We start from the raw sequence: 15,765 nt of genomic DNA, 5'->3' as shown, positions 1-15,765 counted from the left end.
TAACCCACTGAGCCACCCAGGCGCACCTCTTTTTTTTTTTAGAACCTTGATTTTTGTTGATCTTCCTTTAAGCAGTTATGTCCTTGAGAGAAGGCTGGGCCCTCCCCAAATCCAGTGATGGGCTGATTGATATGAATAATCATGGTGGTTTCATTTTTGCCGAGAGAGCAGATTACGGCTGGGAGTCAAAGAGGTGGAAGGAAGGTTGGCTGTAGCTCTTCTGGGAAGGTTTCTCTGTTCAAAAGGTAAACAAGAGGAGCATGGGTGACTCAGTCAGCTAGCTGTGTGACTTCAGCTCGGGTCCTGATCTTGGGGTCCTGGGGTTGAACCTCACATGGGGCTCCCCACTCAGCAGGGAGTCTGCTTGTCCCTCTCCCTCTGCCCCTTACCCTGCTTGTGCTCTCTCTCTCCCTCTCTCAAATAAATAAAATCTTAAAAAAAAAAAAAGTAAACAAGATAAGGGCATTTTGTTTTCTCTACTTCTAAATACCGTAGTTGGCATGCTATCTTTCCCCCAGCTTTGGGACTTTCCTTGACTCTAATTAAGAAAAGATTTAAGTCTAGCTCATTAGTGAGACCAGTGAGGGTTAAGTCAGCTTGTATGCCTTAATGATGTGATCCAGGTAGAGTAATTCAGGTTTTCCATCTTGCTTCTGTGATCTAGTTTCAGTTGTGTACCTTAAGTTCTAGTAAATTAATGCCTAGCTATCCATCCATTCATCTACGCACTCAACAGTATAATGGTCTTAGGCATTGGGGCTCCAATTATATTCTTTAAATGCTAACTTAAAAACCTACCTAATGGGGCACCTGATGGCTCAGTCCGTTAAGTGTCTGCCTTTAGCTCAGGTCATGATCCTTAATCCTCAGGTCCTGTGATCTAGCCATGTGGAAAGCCCCCAGCTGGGCTCCCTGCTCAGTGGGGAGACAGCATCTCCTTCTCCCTCTGCCCCTCCCTCATGCTCTCACTCCCTCTCTCTCTCAAATAAATAAATAAAATCTTAAAACAAACCAACAACTGCCTAGTACCCAAATTCTTGCAGCCTTGTCCTCTGTGGTTCTCCCAGGGAACGGTGTCCTGTCACGCCTTATCTGCTCTCTCATCTTGGTGGCTGAGGTCTTGAAGACAGATTACCTACTGTCCTCATCACCACAACTCAGCATGTTTTGTACTCTAGGTTGTCTTTAGCTCCACTGGCTGGGATACCGCCCACAATTTCTGGGTGAACTTTCTTCCATTTTCTGCCCATCCTAGGGATGCCCTCAGCCCCAACACCCTCCAAGTCTAGCCTGTCCACTGTCAATTGCGTTACAAGTCCCACTTCTGATAGACTGTGCACAAGATTCTATACTTTTCACTCCAGGAAGTCATTTTAAAATATTTTATTTTATTTTTCATTTAAAAATATTTTATAAAAATATTTCTCATTACTTTTTATAGCTGCATAGCACTACATCGTGAGGACACACTCTTTTTATTCAACCAGTCCTCCAATAGGGCATTTCCCCTCATGCTCTCTCTATTACAAATAATGCTGCAATTAAATAGCCTTGTGCGTACATCACTTCTTATTTTTGCCAGTGTATGCTTCTAGAAGTGGAAATGTTGGGTCAAAAATAAATGCATATTCTAGTTACTTTTGCTGGCTATTGTTGAGTTTCCCTTCATAGGGGTCAAACAATTTTTCATTCCCTTCAGCAACAGTTTTGCCATCAGAGCACTCTCAAACTTTTTGACTTTTGCCAATCTGGCACCTGAAAAACATCTCATTACAATTTTAACTTGCATTTCTTTTATGATGAACAATGTTGAGCACATTTCCACATGTTTAAGGGCCACTCACACTCCCTTTCTTGTGAACTATCTATTCATATCTCTGGCTCATTTCTTATAAACTCATTGGTCTTTTCCTTCTCCATCTTTTGTCTTAGGGCTGTTAACCCTCTGTTAGTGACATAATTTGCAAATGTTCTCTCCCAGTTTGTCTTTCTTCTTTTTCTTTGCTTTCATAGTTTTCTGCAAGGTAAAGTCTTTCTTTCTTTCCTTTTTTTTTTTTTAAAGGAAAATTCTTCCTTATTTCTATGTAGCCATTATTTCCTATCACTCTACATTTTACTTTATAGATAGAAGGTTTTCCCTGTTCTTAGGTTATGCATTGTAAACCTTCATGGTATATTTGATGTTTTGTAATATGTATACACTATTACCATTCACTTAAATAACAATGTAAAGCAGGCACCTGTGGGCATGTACCGATACATACACAAAATCATATAGATTGTATTAGTTCACAATCTGCACAACATTAACATGACCAGTTACATACTGGTTAGAAGATTAGAGCCATTACTCCAAATTCATATTTTAGCTCAAATTCCTAACAAATGGCTTGCAAAGAACCAGCTTGATGAATGACAAAGAGACCAAAAGGATTTGAATAAAAAATTTAAAGGGATATAAACCATGTCTTCTGAAATCTAAAACTGTTTGAAATAAACAGAGTATTATTTCTTGAAAATGGGTAGTTTTTTTGGTGAAATGTTAATTTTATGATGATTCAGTATCTGAATGACTTTAAATATTTAGACAAAAGTTGATTTTAATATTTCAAGATGATCGTGCAACACGATACAGATTAAATACTAAAAATGTATTTGGTGAACACATGAATGAATTACGCATCAGAATTGGAATGGTGAACAAGTGGACTCTGATAGAGTAAATAAAATTTTTCAAGAGGTCTAATTACCACTGATGACATAGTTTAGACAAGTAGAGGAAAGAATATAATAATCTTTTAAATAGATGAAGTTAATTTTAGTAGTAATATTTTCAATGATTAAGCTTTTCTGCAGGCAGGATCTATTTCGATATCAAAGACTAGGATGAGACTTCTGGTGACTCATATGGGGGTGAGATGACAACTATACTGAATGACGGACTCAAGAATCAAGAGAACCTGGAAAAGTTATATGATGAACCCAATTCAATTCACCAAATATTAATCATTGGTTAAGTACCAGGCACTGGAAATAGAAAATATGATTATCACACTCTTGCTGATATTATAATGTTCATTGATGGGAAATAAAATGTGTAAACAAATAAATATTTTTCAGAGGAATACGTGATATAACAGTGGTTCAGCATACCAGGTACTGGAGGAACAAAGAAAGGAATGCTAAACTCTACCTAAGTCTGGGAAGTTCAAATAAATGAGTAAGTACGGATGCAGTAAGATGCTACATTTAGGTCCAAAACTACAACAACATGAATATAGGATTAGTTTAAGTAGTAATAAGCATAAAGCAAAATTTGAAGTTCTTTTTTTTTAAGATTTTATAAATATGTATTTATTTATTTGAGAGAAAGAGAGTGAACAAGTGAGAGAGAATACAAGGTTGGGGGGAGAGGCAGAGGGAGAGGGAGAAGCAGACTGCTGGCTGAGCAGGGAGCCTAACGTGGGGCTCTATTCCAGGAGTCCAGGATCACGATCTGAGCCGAAGGCAGATGCTTAACCAACTGAGTCACTCAGGTACCCCCAAATTAGAAGTTTTATTTGAAAAATCTTCAACAGGAATCAACTGCATCTGGTTGTCCAAATGGTAATAAGGAAAATCATGGTGTACTCTGTGCTCATCAGAGTGGCATTGTATTCTATTCTAGGTAAGGGATTTCGGCAAGTGTATGCATAGATGGTGAAAGGGATCAGGACGGGAAGGAGACTTGAGAGCACACACAGAGAAGGAATAAAGACATAGATAATAATAAACCTGCAGAAAAATGTTTTCGCTGGGCTAGGATGATTATTTTATTAAATATGTCAGATCATGTCACTCCTTTCCCCCAAACCCTCCAATGCCTCCTTATTCCATTCAGAGCAAAAGCATATTCCTGACAATGGTCAAAAGGCCCTATAGGATCTGGCTGCCACTTCTGCCTGTCCTCATTACCTACCTCTTCCCCTGGCTCACGCATTAGAAGGATGCTAGTCCTAGCTCCATTGTTATTCCTCAAACATTCTAGCATGCTTCCATTTTGAGGCCTTTGTTCTAACTCTTCCTTCTGCCAGGAACAAAAGAAAGTTCTCCCAGCCATTCACAACGCTAACTTCCTCACCTCCCTCAAGCCTTGTTTCAAATGTCACTATCTTCATGAAAATTATTTTGATTACCTTATTTAAATTTACACCCTCTCTCCCCTGTCACCCCCTCCCTGGCTTTCTGGATCCCCCTTACTTTGGCCTTTGGGTTAAATTTCTGTTGTCATATTAGTAAATGATTATTTGGGCTCTGTAAAAGCTTAACAGTCAAAGGAGCTTTATAAAGAGCCCTATGATTGGTCATAGGGAAAAATGCTGTTCCCAGGGGCTGACAACATTCATATTGTAGGAATAATAGACCCCCTGATTCCCTCTTATTCTCTTTTGAACAGTAAAATATAAGTAGGTAAAAAAAAAAATAAGGGAAAATTATATGAACAAATAGAATCCTATGGCATAAGAAGGCAATTATCAAATTAATGCTCAAATTTCCTTTGGAATTGATGTTATACACAAAATTAATTTTTAAAAGTTTAAATGAAAAGTAAATGGATCTGAAGTTCCTTTTTATCAGCTGTAAAAATATTCACTGGCCCTGTGCCCAGAGTTTAAAAGAAATCAGCATGAGTCTAATGAAAAACAAGCTGCAGGTCTCAGGGAAATTCAATATATACTCTTTCTTTTCCTTTTAGTTTTTGATTGGTTTCCATGGGAATCTAGGCTTGTGGGGATCTCTAATCTATTCATAGAAAGCAGATGCTTGTATTTTCATGACTTAGTAAAACTGGGGGTCAGCAAAGAGATAAAGATGATTAGAAAATGACCATGGTTACAGGAAACAGGAACATATTCAAAACAAAATTCGGTGAGCCACAGGGATTTTAAAATACAATCTGCAAGGCTGCTCTGCTGTGTCTGAGAGGTGTCATACACTAAGGTAAAATACTAACATAAAAGAGGAAGCTCTGGGGGTGCCTGGCCGGCTCAGTTAAGCGTCCAACTCTTTATGTCAGCTCAGGTCATGACCTCAAGGTCATGAGATCAAACCTCCCCCCCTGCGCTGGGCAAGGATCCTATTTAGGATTCTCTCTCCCCACCCCCACCCCCCACCCTTAAAATAAAGAAGAAGAAAGGAGAAGGGGAAGAAGAAGAAGTGGTGGAAGCCCTGGGTTAAGTTCTGAATCTGGCCCATGAGAAGGAAACCCGTAGGTACTTCTTTGGAGGTTTGACTGGGAAACTGGACTTGGGAATGACTCTAGGTTGGAAGAATCAGAAGACTGAGAAAGTAAGCATCCCAAAAGTACATAAGTTTTCTTTCAGTGGAGCAGAATTAAGAGCATAGAGCTGGGAATCAGAAAAACAAGGTAATTCCTGACTATAAGTATCAAAGTGACCTAGAAGAATTCAGTCAAACTATACATCAGTTTACTTACACAGAATATATAATATTTAACTGTTCTGACTGCTATAAAGTGCTATGGAACTAAATGAATTTTTTTTTTAGGTGAATTATGTTAGAAAAATTCAAAGCAGTGATTTCAACCAAGACTTATTGACATGTTCTTCTCTGTCGCTACAAAATTCATCCATGCAAATAGACATACATTAATTATCATGGAAGTACTAAAGGACAGATAGGCTTGATTTCAATTCTCAGATTTATTTAAAAGCAGACCAACTCTGGATTTGTTGGAACGCTCTTGAATATATAATCCTAAATATCTGAAACCAGTTTCTAGAGACATCTGGGTGGTTCAGTCATTTAAGTGTCTGACTCTTGATTTTAGCTCAGGTCTTGATCTCACGGTCATGAGTTCAAGGCCTGAGTTGGCCTTCATGCCGGGCATGGAGCCATGGGAAAAAGGAAGGAAGAAAGGAAGGAAGCTCTGGAGGGAAGGAGGAAGGAAAGGAGGGAGTTTCTAAACTGGAAAACCAGACGGTAGGTTTAGCGAGAATTTCTAAATACTCAAGAGGACAAACTTGAAGCTTATTTGGAAACCTCAGAAGTAGGAATATACCGAAGCAAAGATTCTTTAGCCTGGGACTTTCTGCCTGCCTGGAAAAGGCAGCTTAGCTAGATTTGAAGTCAAATGGGGCAAACTCTAAGAGTTGTCTAACATCACCCACCTCAGTCCAGAGATTTCTTGAGAAATCATTAACATTCCAGAACGTAAGGGTTTCATACACTCAGACTTCCCAACATTTCTACGTAATGCAGGCATCATGAATGTCTTTCGGTGCCTTCTTTTAGAAGCATACCAAATGGCAAAAACCTCATTTCTTTATTCTTCAGATATCCATTGGCTATATAGTTTGTGGTAGGGTGGGCACTTAGTAAATTTTTTAAAAAAAGATTTTATTTATTTATTTGATGGAGATCGCAAGTAAGGCAGAGAGGCAGGCGGGGGGTGAGGAGGGGGAAGCAGGTCCCCCGCCGAGCAGAGAGCCCAATGTGGTGCTCCATTCCAGGACTCTGGGATCATGACCCAAGCTGAAGGCAGAGGTTTTAACCCACTGAGCCACCCAGGCACCCCAAAAGTTGGGTCTTCCCACAGTGGGAGTCGAACCTGGGCGACCTGGGTGAAAACCAGGAACCCTAACTGCTATTTTAAAACGAACTAATGAGTGACTACAGCCACAGAGAAGCCTAGAAGTACCTACTAAACCCCTCCAGGTGATTCTGATGCATGCTCAAGTTTATAGGGCTTGCTTAGAGCCCCTGAAGCTAACTAACACTGGGAAAATGTGACCGAAGTGCTTCAAAGCCTAGGTCAGAAGCCATCCTAGATTCTGTTCTTCCTCATCCAACCTACAAATAGTACTCATCAATTTCTGGAATTTTACCATTTTTTATAAATAATTTTTAAATTGAGGCATAATATATTTATATACTTAATTAAGGAGATAAATCTTAAGTATACAGACTGATAACTTTTTATGTAATCAACACACAGATCAAGATACAGATCATTTCCAGTGTGCCTGAAAGCTTCCTTTATGCCCCTTTTTAGTTAATATCTATATACTGGGTAACCAAAAACCTGATTTGAATCACCATATAGTTTTGGCTGTTTTTAAAATTTCTATAAATAGCTGACTTCTTCTTCTTCTTCTTTTTTTTTTTTTTTAAATAGCTGACTTCTTTCACTCAACATGAGGTCTACAAAATTTATTCATGTGATGCAATGTATCAGTAGTTCATTATTTTTTATTGTGTAGTAACCCACTGTAGGAATACATCACAGTTTATTCACCCATTTGCCTATTCATCTACATTTGAGTGGTTTGTGCTACTAAGAGTGTTTGCTATTATAAATAACGATATCATGTACACTCTCAGACATGCCTTTTGGTAGAATGACGCACTTATCTCTCTTAGGTATTACTGGGATTGGAGTGTGAATTGCGAGGATTCTGTGTGTGTTTGTGTATGTGTGTGTGCTCAGCTTTGTTAGAGTCAAACTGCTTTGTAGAGTAGATTAATGAATTTGTATCCTCACTATAAATGTTCCAGTTGTTCCTATCGTCACCATCAATTGGTATTATCAGACCTTTTCATTTTAGACATTCAGATGGTGGTATAGTATCTCACTGTGGTTTTAATTTGCATTTATCTAATTAGTAATGACTGAACACCTTTTCATGTGTCTTTTGAGCATTTGTATATAATCTTTTGGGAACAGAGGTACACATTTCAACATATACCTCAAAATCAAGTAATCTCAAAAACATAATGTTAAGTTAAAAAAGCAAGTTGGGGAATGACACAAAGTATAATACCATTTATATGAAGATTTTAAAATGCAAAATAATATTGTTTGTGGTTATATCCATATAAAATAAAGGTAGCAAAATATGCATGGGAATTGAAACCACCAAAATTAAGATAGATTGAGAACATACAAAAAGAGGGGAATGGGATTTGGGAGGATAAACAGAAAGCTTCAAGTGCATCTATACTGTTTTATTTCAATAAAGAAAACTGGAAGAAAAATAAAAAAATATTCAGTTTTATGTCTTCTGAGTATTTCTAATGATATCTCTATTCTTATCTATAATTTTAAAATAATTAATTTAAACATCGAGGTGCAAATATCCATTTGAATTAGTATTTTGTATTCTTTAGGTAAATACCTGGTAGTGCAATTGCTGGGTTGTAGGGTAGCCCTATTCTGAACTTTCTGAGGAACTTCCATATTCTTTTTCACAGCTGCTGCACCAGCTTGCATTCCTTCCAACAGTGTAGGACAGTTGGTCCCCTTTCTTTCCATCCTCACCAACCGGTGAGTATGGAAACCGGTTGTTTCTTGTGTTATTGATTTAGCCACTCTGACAGGTGTGAGGTGATATCTCATTGTAGTTTTGATTTGCATTTCCCTGATGATGAGTGATGTTGAGCATCTTTTCATGTGTCTGTTGTCACCCCAATGTTTGTAGTAGCATTCTCTACAATAGCCAGACTATGGAAATAGCCCAAATGTCTAATAACTGATAAATGGATAAAGAAGATGTGGTACACACACACACACACACACACACACACACACACCCTGTGGAATATTACTCAGCCCTAAAAAAGAATGAAATCTTGTCATTTGCAACAACGTGGATAGAGCTAGAGAGTACTATGCTAAGTGAAACAAGACAGAGAAAGACAAATACCATATGATTTCAGTCATACGTGGAATTTAACAAAGAAAACAAATGAACAAAGTGGGGGAAAGAGAGAGAAAGGCAAACCAAGAGACAAACCCTTAATAACTGTAGAGAATAAACTGATGGTCACCAGAGGGCAGGGGGGAAGGGGGATGGGTGAAATAGGGGATGGGGATTAAGGAGAGTACTTGTCCTGATGAGCACCAGCTATTATATGGAAATGCTGAATCACTAAATTGTACACCTGAACCTAATATTAATATAGCTTAACTATATGGGAATTTAAGTAAAAACTTTAAAAAATAAGACAAAAAACATTTAGTTTTAGGCAAAGGCAAAAAGAATGATGAATAATTTACCAAGAAAAGAGAATTGAAAGGAGAATTGGCTCAGCTTTTTCATCCAGTAACAAACTGGACTAAGCTATCCTGAAGGGCCCTTTTATCTGTGATATCTACTGATTCCTAAAAAGTGGACAGGGAGAAGCGTACTGTTCCATTTTTATAGATGAAGAAACTGAGGCATACAAGAGTGATACATGATGGGAAATCACGCTCACAGAGTCTTGTAAAATACTGCTAGCACAAGTATAAGGGGGTGGAATGGATAAAGAAAAGGAATAAATATAACAACTAATTTACACTTCAATAGTTTTGAAGATCATACCACTCATAATAAATCTATCTGATGTTCGAACTTATTGATTGATTCATTCCTTCATTCATGTATTCGTTAAACATGAACTGAGTCTTTTTTGAATGGCAGGAGTTGTTTTAAGTCTGGAACTAATAAATCAAATAAGACATAGCTTCTGTCTTCAAACAGCATTCGTTGGGGGAATATAAGTTAATGGGGTAGGGAGGGAGTTAAATATAAGTGTATGTGTATATCTCTATATATATATGTATGTGTATGTACATAATACATATAGGAATATAGAGTTACAGGGGACTGAGAGATGGATTGTTTGCTGTGTTTGTGTATAAGTGTGGGTGTGTATAAAATAAGGGAATCCAATATCCTAATATTGTCACCTGGTATTAAAGTTTGCCTGTAAACTTCTAGAGGTAATTTACTCTTCTCCTTTCATTTTTATGTCATTAACACAGAAACAGGATATCTCAAAAATGAATAAAATTAATATTAAATTTGAATTAAATTTAAATTAATATTAAAATTGAGTTAAAATTAATATTCAGTTTTCACAGATGAATTAAGAATTCTGTGTTGAATTATAAGAACACACACTTGGGCGCCTGGGTGGCTCAGTGGGTTAAGCCGCTGCCTTCGGCTCAGGTCATGGTCTCGGGGTCCTGGGATCGAGTTCCGCATCGGGCTCTCTGCTCAGCAGGGGGCCTGCTTCCCTCTCTCTCTGTCTCTGCCGGCCTCTCTGCCTACTTGTGATCTCTGTCTGTCAAATAAATAAATAAAATCTTAAAAAAAAAAAAAAAAGAACACACACACAACACAACCACAGTTTGAAGCTTCTTTAGTTTTTGTGTTTGACATGATACAATTTTTCAGAGTGGGTAGTCTTAATCTTCTTGAAGCCAAATTAATAACCTTCTGGAAGATTAAAAATGCATAACTATTAACATTTAGTAAGATTGCTAAGGCTTTTTTGTCCTTATTAACAAATAAATATATCTGTAGAAGTCAGAGAAATAGTAGATTCCCTGAAGGAAAACATTTCTAACAATTAGATATCTTAAACCCAGAAAAGGTATGACTGATTGCTTTCTTGGATTATACTGAGGGTACAAATGAAAAACAAATTAGGTACAGATGTTCAGTATATTGAGATTAATTTTATTCTTGTGGGTACCATTTTCTTAGCTGCTTGGACCGACAGCAATTTGTTTCCAGCGTACTGAGTATGTGTCAAAATAACTAAGCCAATCAGCACGGTTCAATAAGTTTTTCCCATATATGTATTTTAAAACTGGATAAATGTTTCTAATAAACAAATGTCTAGCACTTGTATTAATAATGACTTTCTATATAAGTAACCTTAAGTGTATTCATTCATTCAACCAAAGCATGTCAGACACTGTGTTAGATTCTAGGGAATTAAAAAATAAATAAAACAAGGTTCTTGCCTAGAGATCCAGTCTAGTGGGAAAGAGACAAGTAAGTAATAATTACAATACAAGGTAATGGAGGGGCGCCTGGGTGGCTCATTGGGTTGAAGTCTCTGCCTTCAGCTCAGGTCACGATCTTGGGGTCCTGGGATTGAGTCCCACATCGGGCTTTCTGCTTGGCAGGGAGCCTGCTTCTCCCTCTCTCTCTGCCTGCCTCTCTGCCTACTTGTGTTCTCTGTCAAATAAATAAATAAAATCTTAAAAAAAAAAAAAAAAAAAAGGTAATGGGCCTCTAATGGAGACAGCAACAAAATGCTATGGGAACAAGGGTTTTTCCTACTGTGAATGGAAGATAACATAATTAGTTCACTATCACAAAAAAGCAAAAACATAATAAATAACATGGGAACGGCTGATCTTCAGGTCAGTAGTAATAAATGACTATTTACATGGCATGGCTATTGATATTTTATAAAACACTTGATATATAAGGGAGACAGGCCAGATACCACTTGATATCTTTATCCATGATCTTTGTAAACAACTTAAGAGCAGGAATCCTGTCTTTCATCTTTGTATTCCAAGGCCCTAGCACAGCACCTGTTACACAGTAACAGCATGAACATATGTTGAATGAATGCATTCATGCACACATATATGAATATTGATGATTACCCAAATAGCACACTTCTGAGTTCACAGATTACAGAAGTAAGTGGGAGAGACAATACTTGGAAAGAATATTTGATATGTGATATGTCAGAGAGGTTCACTAAACAAAGACAAATGGAAATTTAATATAGACCAGCAAGGAGAGTACTTTTTAACAGCATACATATGTGATTCATTTTTTAATATTTCCTCTAGGTGATCCTCTACACCCACTACTACATAGTAGACATATGGTAACTACTTAATGAATGAACTGTTCTACCTTTACAATATATCTCTTAGATCAAACTCCTCCTCTCTTGGCCTGAACTGTAATAACTTTCTAAGTATCTCCTCTTCTAAAAGAGCTTTTGTTGCCATATTCATCTCCCTAAAGCACTTCAATGGTGTATTTCCTATTTTCAAATTTCTTAAGTAGCTCCCTTGTATTAGGACTTTATTTAAAAACCATAATTAAGAACAAAACAAAACAAAAAACCACAGGAGGTACATAGTCCAAAACCCTGGTACTGGCACAGAGCACAGACTTGGCTACAAATTAATGAGCTAGGGTGTGCTGGGAAAATGAGTTATTCATGTAATTTAAAATGAGAATGGACCCTTACACAAAAATCAATTTGTTATGTATTAAAGACTTGCACTGGAAAGAAAATACAGGGCAATATTAAAACAATCTCTGCTTAGTTGTTTAGTCTCCCAGCTGTTGTTTACTGCTAGGTTTGTTTGAGCCTCGCCCAGCACAAGCACAGTTTAGGAATCTGCTAATGATTTGCAAGGAATTTGCAAACCCCAGATTTTGGGGTTCCTTCTCTGCAGTTCCCTTTGCTCCAGGATTTTGCCCTTCCATGTTCCAGCCACTGCTAATGCCAGGCTCTACCTGTGATTTCTCCCCCTACCAAGATAATTGCTTCCTGCTAGGGTTGTATTCGTTTGCATTCCACTTTGGAAGATGCCTTAAAGGATACAGCCAGATGAATGTGGTGTGCATTCCTCATACTTCTCTTCTCTGAAGGATTGGAATTTCTTAGACCTAGCTTATGCTGACTGTTCTCAGTGCCTTCAAATAATGTATACATATTTTACTCAGTCTTCAGAAATTTCTTTGGCAGGTGGTTATTCTAAAATAAGTGGTCATGGCCAGAACTGATGCCTAGTCATGAAAGTCTTGTTGATTGCTCATTTTTCTTTTCTTTTTTCCTTTTCCTTTCCTTTTCTTCTCTCTTTTTTCTTTCTTCCTTCCTCCCTCCCTCTTTCTTTTTCTCTTTGTTTGTTTGTTTGTTTGTTTGTTTCTTTCTAGAGAGAGAGAGAGAGAGAGCGCACATGCAAGTGCCAGAGGAGGGGAAGGACTAGAGGGAAAGAGAGAGAATCTCAAGCGGACTCCATGCCAGGTGTGGAGCCTGATGCTGGGCTTGATCCCACAACCCTGAGATCATGACCTGAGTCAAAATCAAGAGTCAGACCCTCAACCAACTGAGCCACCCAGGCACCCCTCTTCTTTTCTATCTTTAACCATTCAATCATTATTTTACATTGTGGTTTTTTTTTTTTAAAGATTTTATTTGTTTGAGAGAGAGAATGAGAGAGAGAGAGAGAGAGAGAGCATGAGAAGGGGGAGGGTCAGAGGGAGAAGCAGACTCCCTGCGGAGCAAGGAGCCTGATGCAGGACTTGATCCTGGGACTCCACAATCAAATTTGTTTATTTCTGCTGACTCTCATTTGTGATAGACTGTTTCCTCATATAGATGGGGATCTTTCACTGTGAGGTCTTGTTTGGTCTATGTAATATGGGGGGATCCTGGAAGTTTAGGGTGAAGATGTTTTCTCTAAAGAGAATTTGTGTTTGTGTCTGCTCAGAGGCAGGGTGTGCTATAGACCTGGGACATACCTCCAACTCTTCTTTGAGAGTTACTTCTAGACTCTTCACAATCTTACTCCTGTTGGATCTATACTATCTCTGATTTTGTGCTTTTGCATAAAACACAAAATGAAATGCAATACCCAGTTTTGATCTGGACAGAGTACTAAAGGTTTATGACCACCCTTGTTCTGGAAATTCTACTAGTGCTAGTATAGCCTAAAGATAGATTGCCACTTTGGGCAAATATGCAAAAACAAACCACAACACAGAGAAAGAAGGAAATGTATAATTATCAGATAGTCAAAAGACCATGAAACATGTTATTTATGAAATCAGCTATGAAAATTGTGACATGTAAATCAGAGTTCTATTTATTCTTTGATGCTGTAGGAAATCACAATTTAAAAAAATAAAGGAGAAACAAAAAGCAGAAGAAAACAAATGCACCGCATCTTGTGGAGAGACTTACAACTGACCCCTTCTCTCCCCTTTGGGTCACTTTCTACCTCTACAGAGATGACTGGAGGTTCATCAACTCAAATCCCCAGTTTTTTCACATGACCCACCTGATGTGAAGTTAGGGTCCTCCAACCTCTATTTCTGAAGTTGGGTTTTAAACCTAAATGAACCACAATGAAAAATCTAAAGTGTATCAAATCCATAATACTGGGGCTATTTCTAATCTGAAATGTTTACTTTTTAATGATAACAAGTTAAATGGAGTTACCCTTCCTGACTGAATAATTTTAACAGCTGACAAGCCTAGGTGAAAGGTTATAAATACCTACACAGTAGTTAAAACCGAAATTGAAAATGAGGGAGATTTAAAAAAAATTACTATAATGAAAAGCAAATTCAAGAGCAATAACTTTGGGAATAACCTGACAGACCTAACTGATCATAGCGTGTAACTAGCATATTCAGTAGGATATCTTAATGTCAGTCTCTTTTTATGTATTCAACTAATGAAAAAGGTATTTTTCTAACCCCTCAATTAATCAGCTATATCTGGTTCACATTTTTTAATGGGAAATAACTCTAATAGTCTCTGCTGGATCTAATTTTTATTGCTTTTTATGCCAAAAATATATGTCTAAAATAATAAAAAGGAAAATATCAGGCACTGGAAATATATTTTATACACCATAATTTTATGGAAGGAAAAATCATTTTCAGATAAATAAGTCTTGCAATAAATATAGAAGCTTCCCATTTTAATTTTTTGATATATTTATTTTAAAAATTTCAGCTCTTAACAATAGCTTTAAAAAACCTGAAATCCTTTTTCCTGGCAATATAGTTTTAGACTTTTAAAAAGTTGAAATACATTTAGAAAATAAATTTCTTTTATGCTTCTTAAAGCCCATACTTTAAGAGAGACAGTAAGTTTTTGTTGTAAAAGTAATTAATACTTGTCAGGGGAAAATTTTTAAACAGTAAAAAGTACCAAATGTTACCAACATTAAAACCCAACCACGAGTAATACCTTAGTGTTGGGGTGTCTGGGTGGCTCAGTCAGTTAAGCGTCTGCCTTTGGCTTGGGTCATGATCCCACGGTCCTGAGATAAAGCCCAATGTTGAGCTCTGTGCTCAGCGGGGAGTCGGCTTCTCCCTTTCCCTCTCCCTCTATGCTCTCTCTCTCTCTCTTCCTCTCAAATAAATGAATAAAATCTTTAAAAAAAAATGTATCTTAGCGTTTTTCTTTCTGGCCTTTGCTTTCCCCCATGCATAAACTGATTTTTAATATGGTTGATTCCTTTTCCTTGAATTAATCTGAATTAATCTTAGATCATAAAATGAATTCCATTGCTCAAAGAAATTGGTTGGATAAATGAACGGAGCCACTGATGATTACCTATTTTTATTCTCTGTAGTTTAGACTGTTTTTAGAGAAAGCACATAAAACTAAGAGTCACATACTTAAGATTTCTTTATCATCTGTCAATCGCATAGTTCATTAATCAACTTCTAAATACATCACAAAAGGTTTACACTTCAAAGTAATTTAACTTCTCACCTTTTGAGCTGCAAGATGGAGGGCTGTTCTCCGGCTGTGGTCAGTTTTATTAACATCTGCTCCTGCCTTCAGGAGAGCATCTGCACAATCCAGTCTGTCAGCCAACACACAATACATAAGCGGTGTCCTCCCAAATTGGTCTTCTTTGTCTTTAAGGGCAGAGTTTCCTATGAGTGCAAGAAACAGATAGTGATATCCGATAATTGCTGTTGTTATACTAACATGACTAGGAGTTACATTTACCAACTTTATTAGCAAGCCCTGTGCTAAAAGCATGAAATATGCCACTTACCCCATGAGACAGATATTACCATCCCCATATTATAGGAAACTGAGACTCAGAGAAGTTAAGTAGCCTGCTTATATTACACTGAAAGTAGGTGGAGTTAAAATTCAAACTGGTAATTGATTCTAAAGGCCATATTCTTAACCACTATA

At 37.4% G+C, this 15,765-nt stretch overlaps 1 protein-coding gene across 2 annotated transcripts in view; it reads right to left on the bottom strand.

The window, feature by feature from the left end:
* The window catches only part of INVS (inversin), a 167,032-nt gene that overhangs the window by 132,244 nt on the left and 19,023 nt on the right, over positions 1–15,765 (bottom strand). For both annotated transcript variants that reach the window (XM_004747697.3, XM_045081628.1), the window contains exon 3: positions 15,328–15,494. In XM_004747697.3, the coding sequence (XP_004747754.2) occupies positions 15,328–15,494 (167 nt within the window). The remainder of the gene's footprint in view (positions 1–15,327; positions 15,495–15,765) is intronic.

The sequence above is a fragment of the Mustela putorius genome, unplaced genomic scaffold (assembly GCF_011764305.1).
Source record: "Mustela putorius furo isolate JIRA1106 unplaced genomic scaffold, ASM1176430v1.1 tig00000580_pilon_pilon_pilon, whole genome shotgun sequence".
NCBI lineage: Eukaryota > Metazoa > Chordata > Mammalia > Carnivora > Mustelidae > Mustela > Mustela putorius.
The sequence above is the reverse complement of the archived record's forward strand: the minus strand, read 5'-3'. Positions and strand labels throughout refer to the sequence as shown.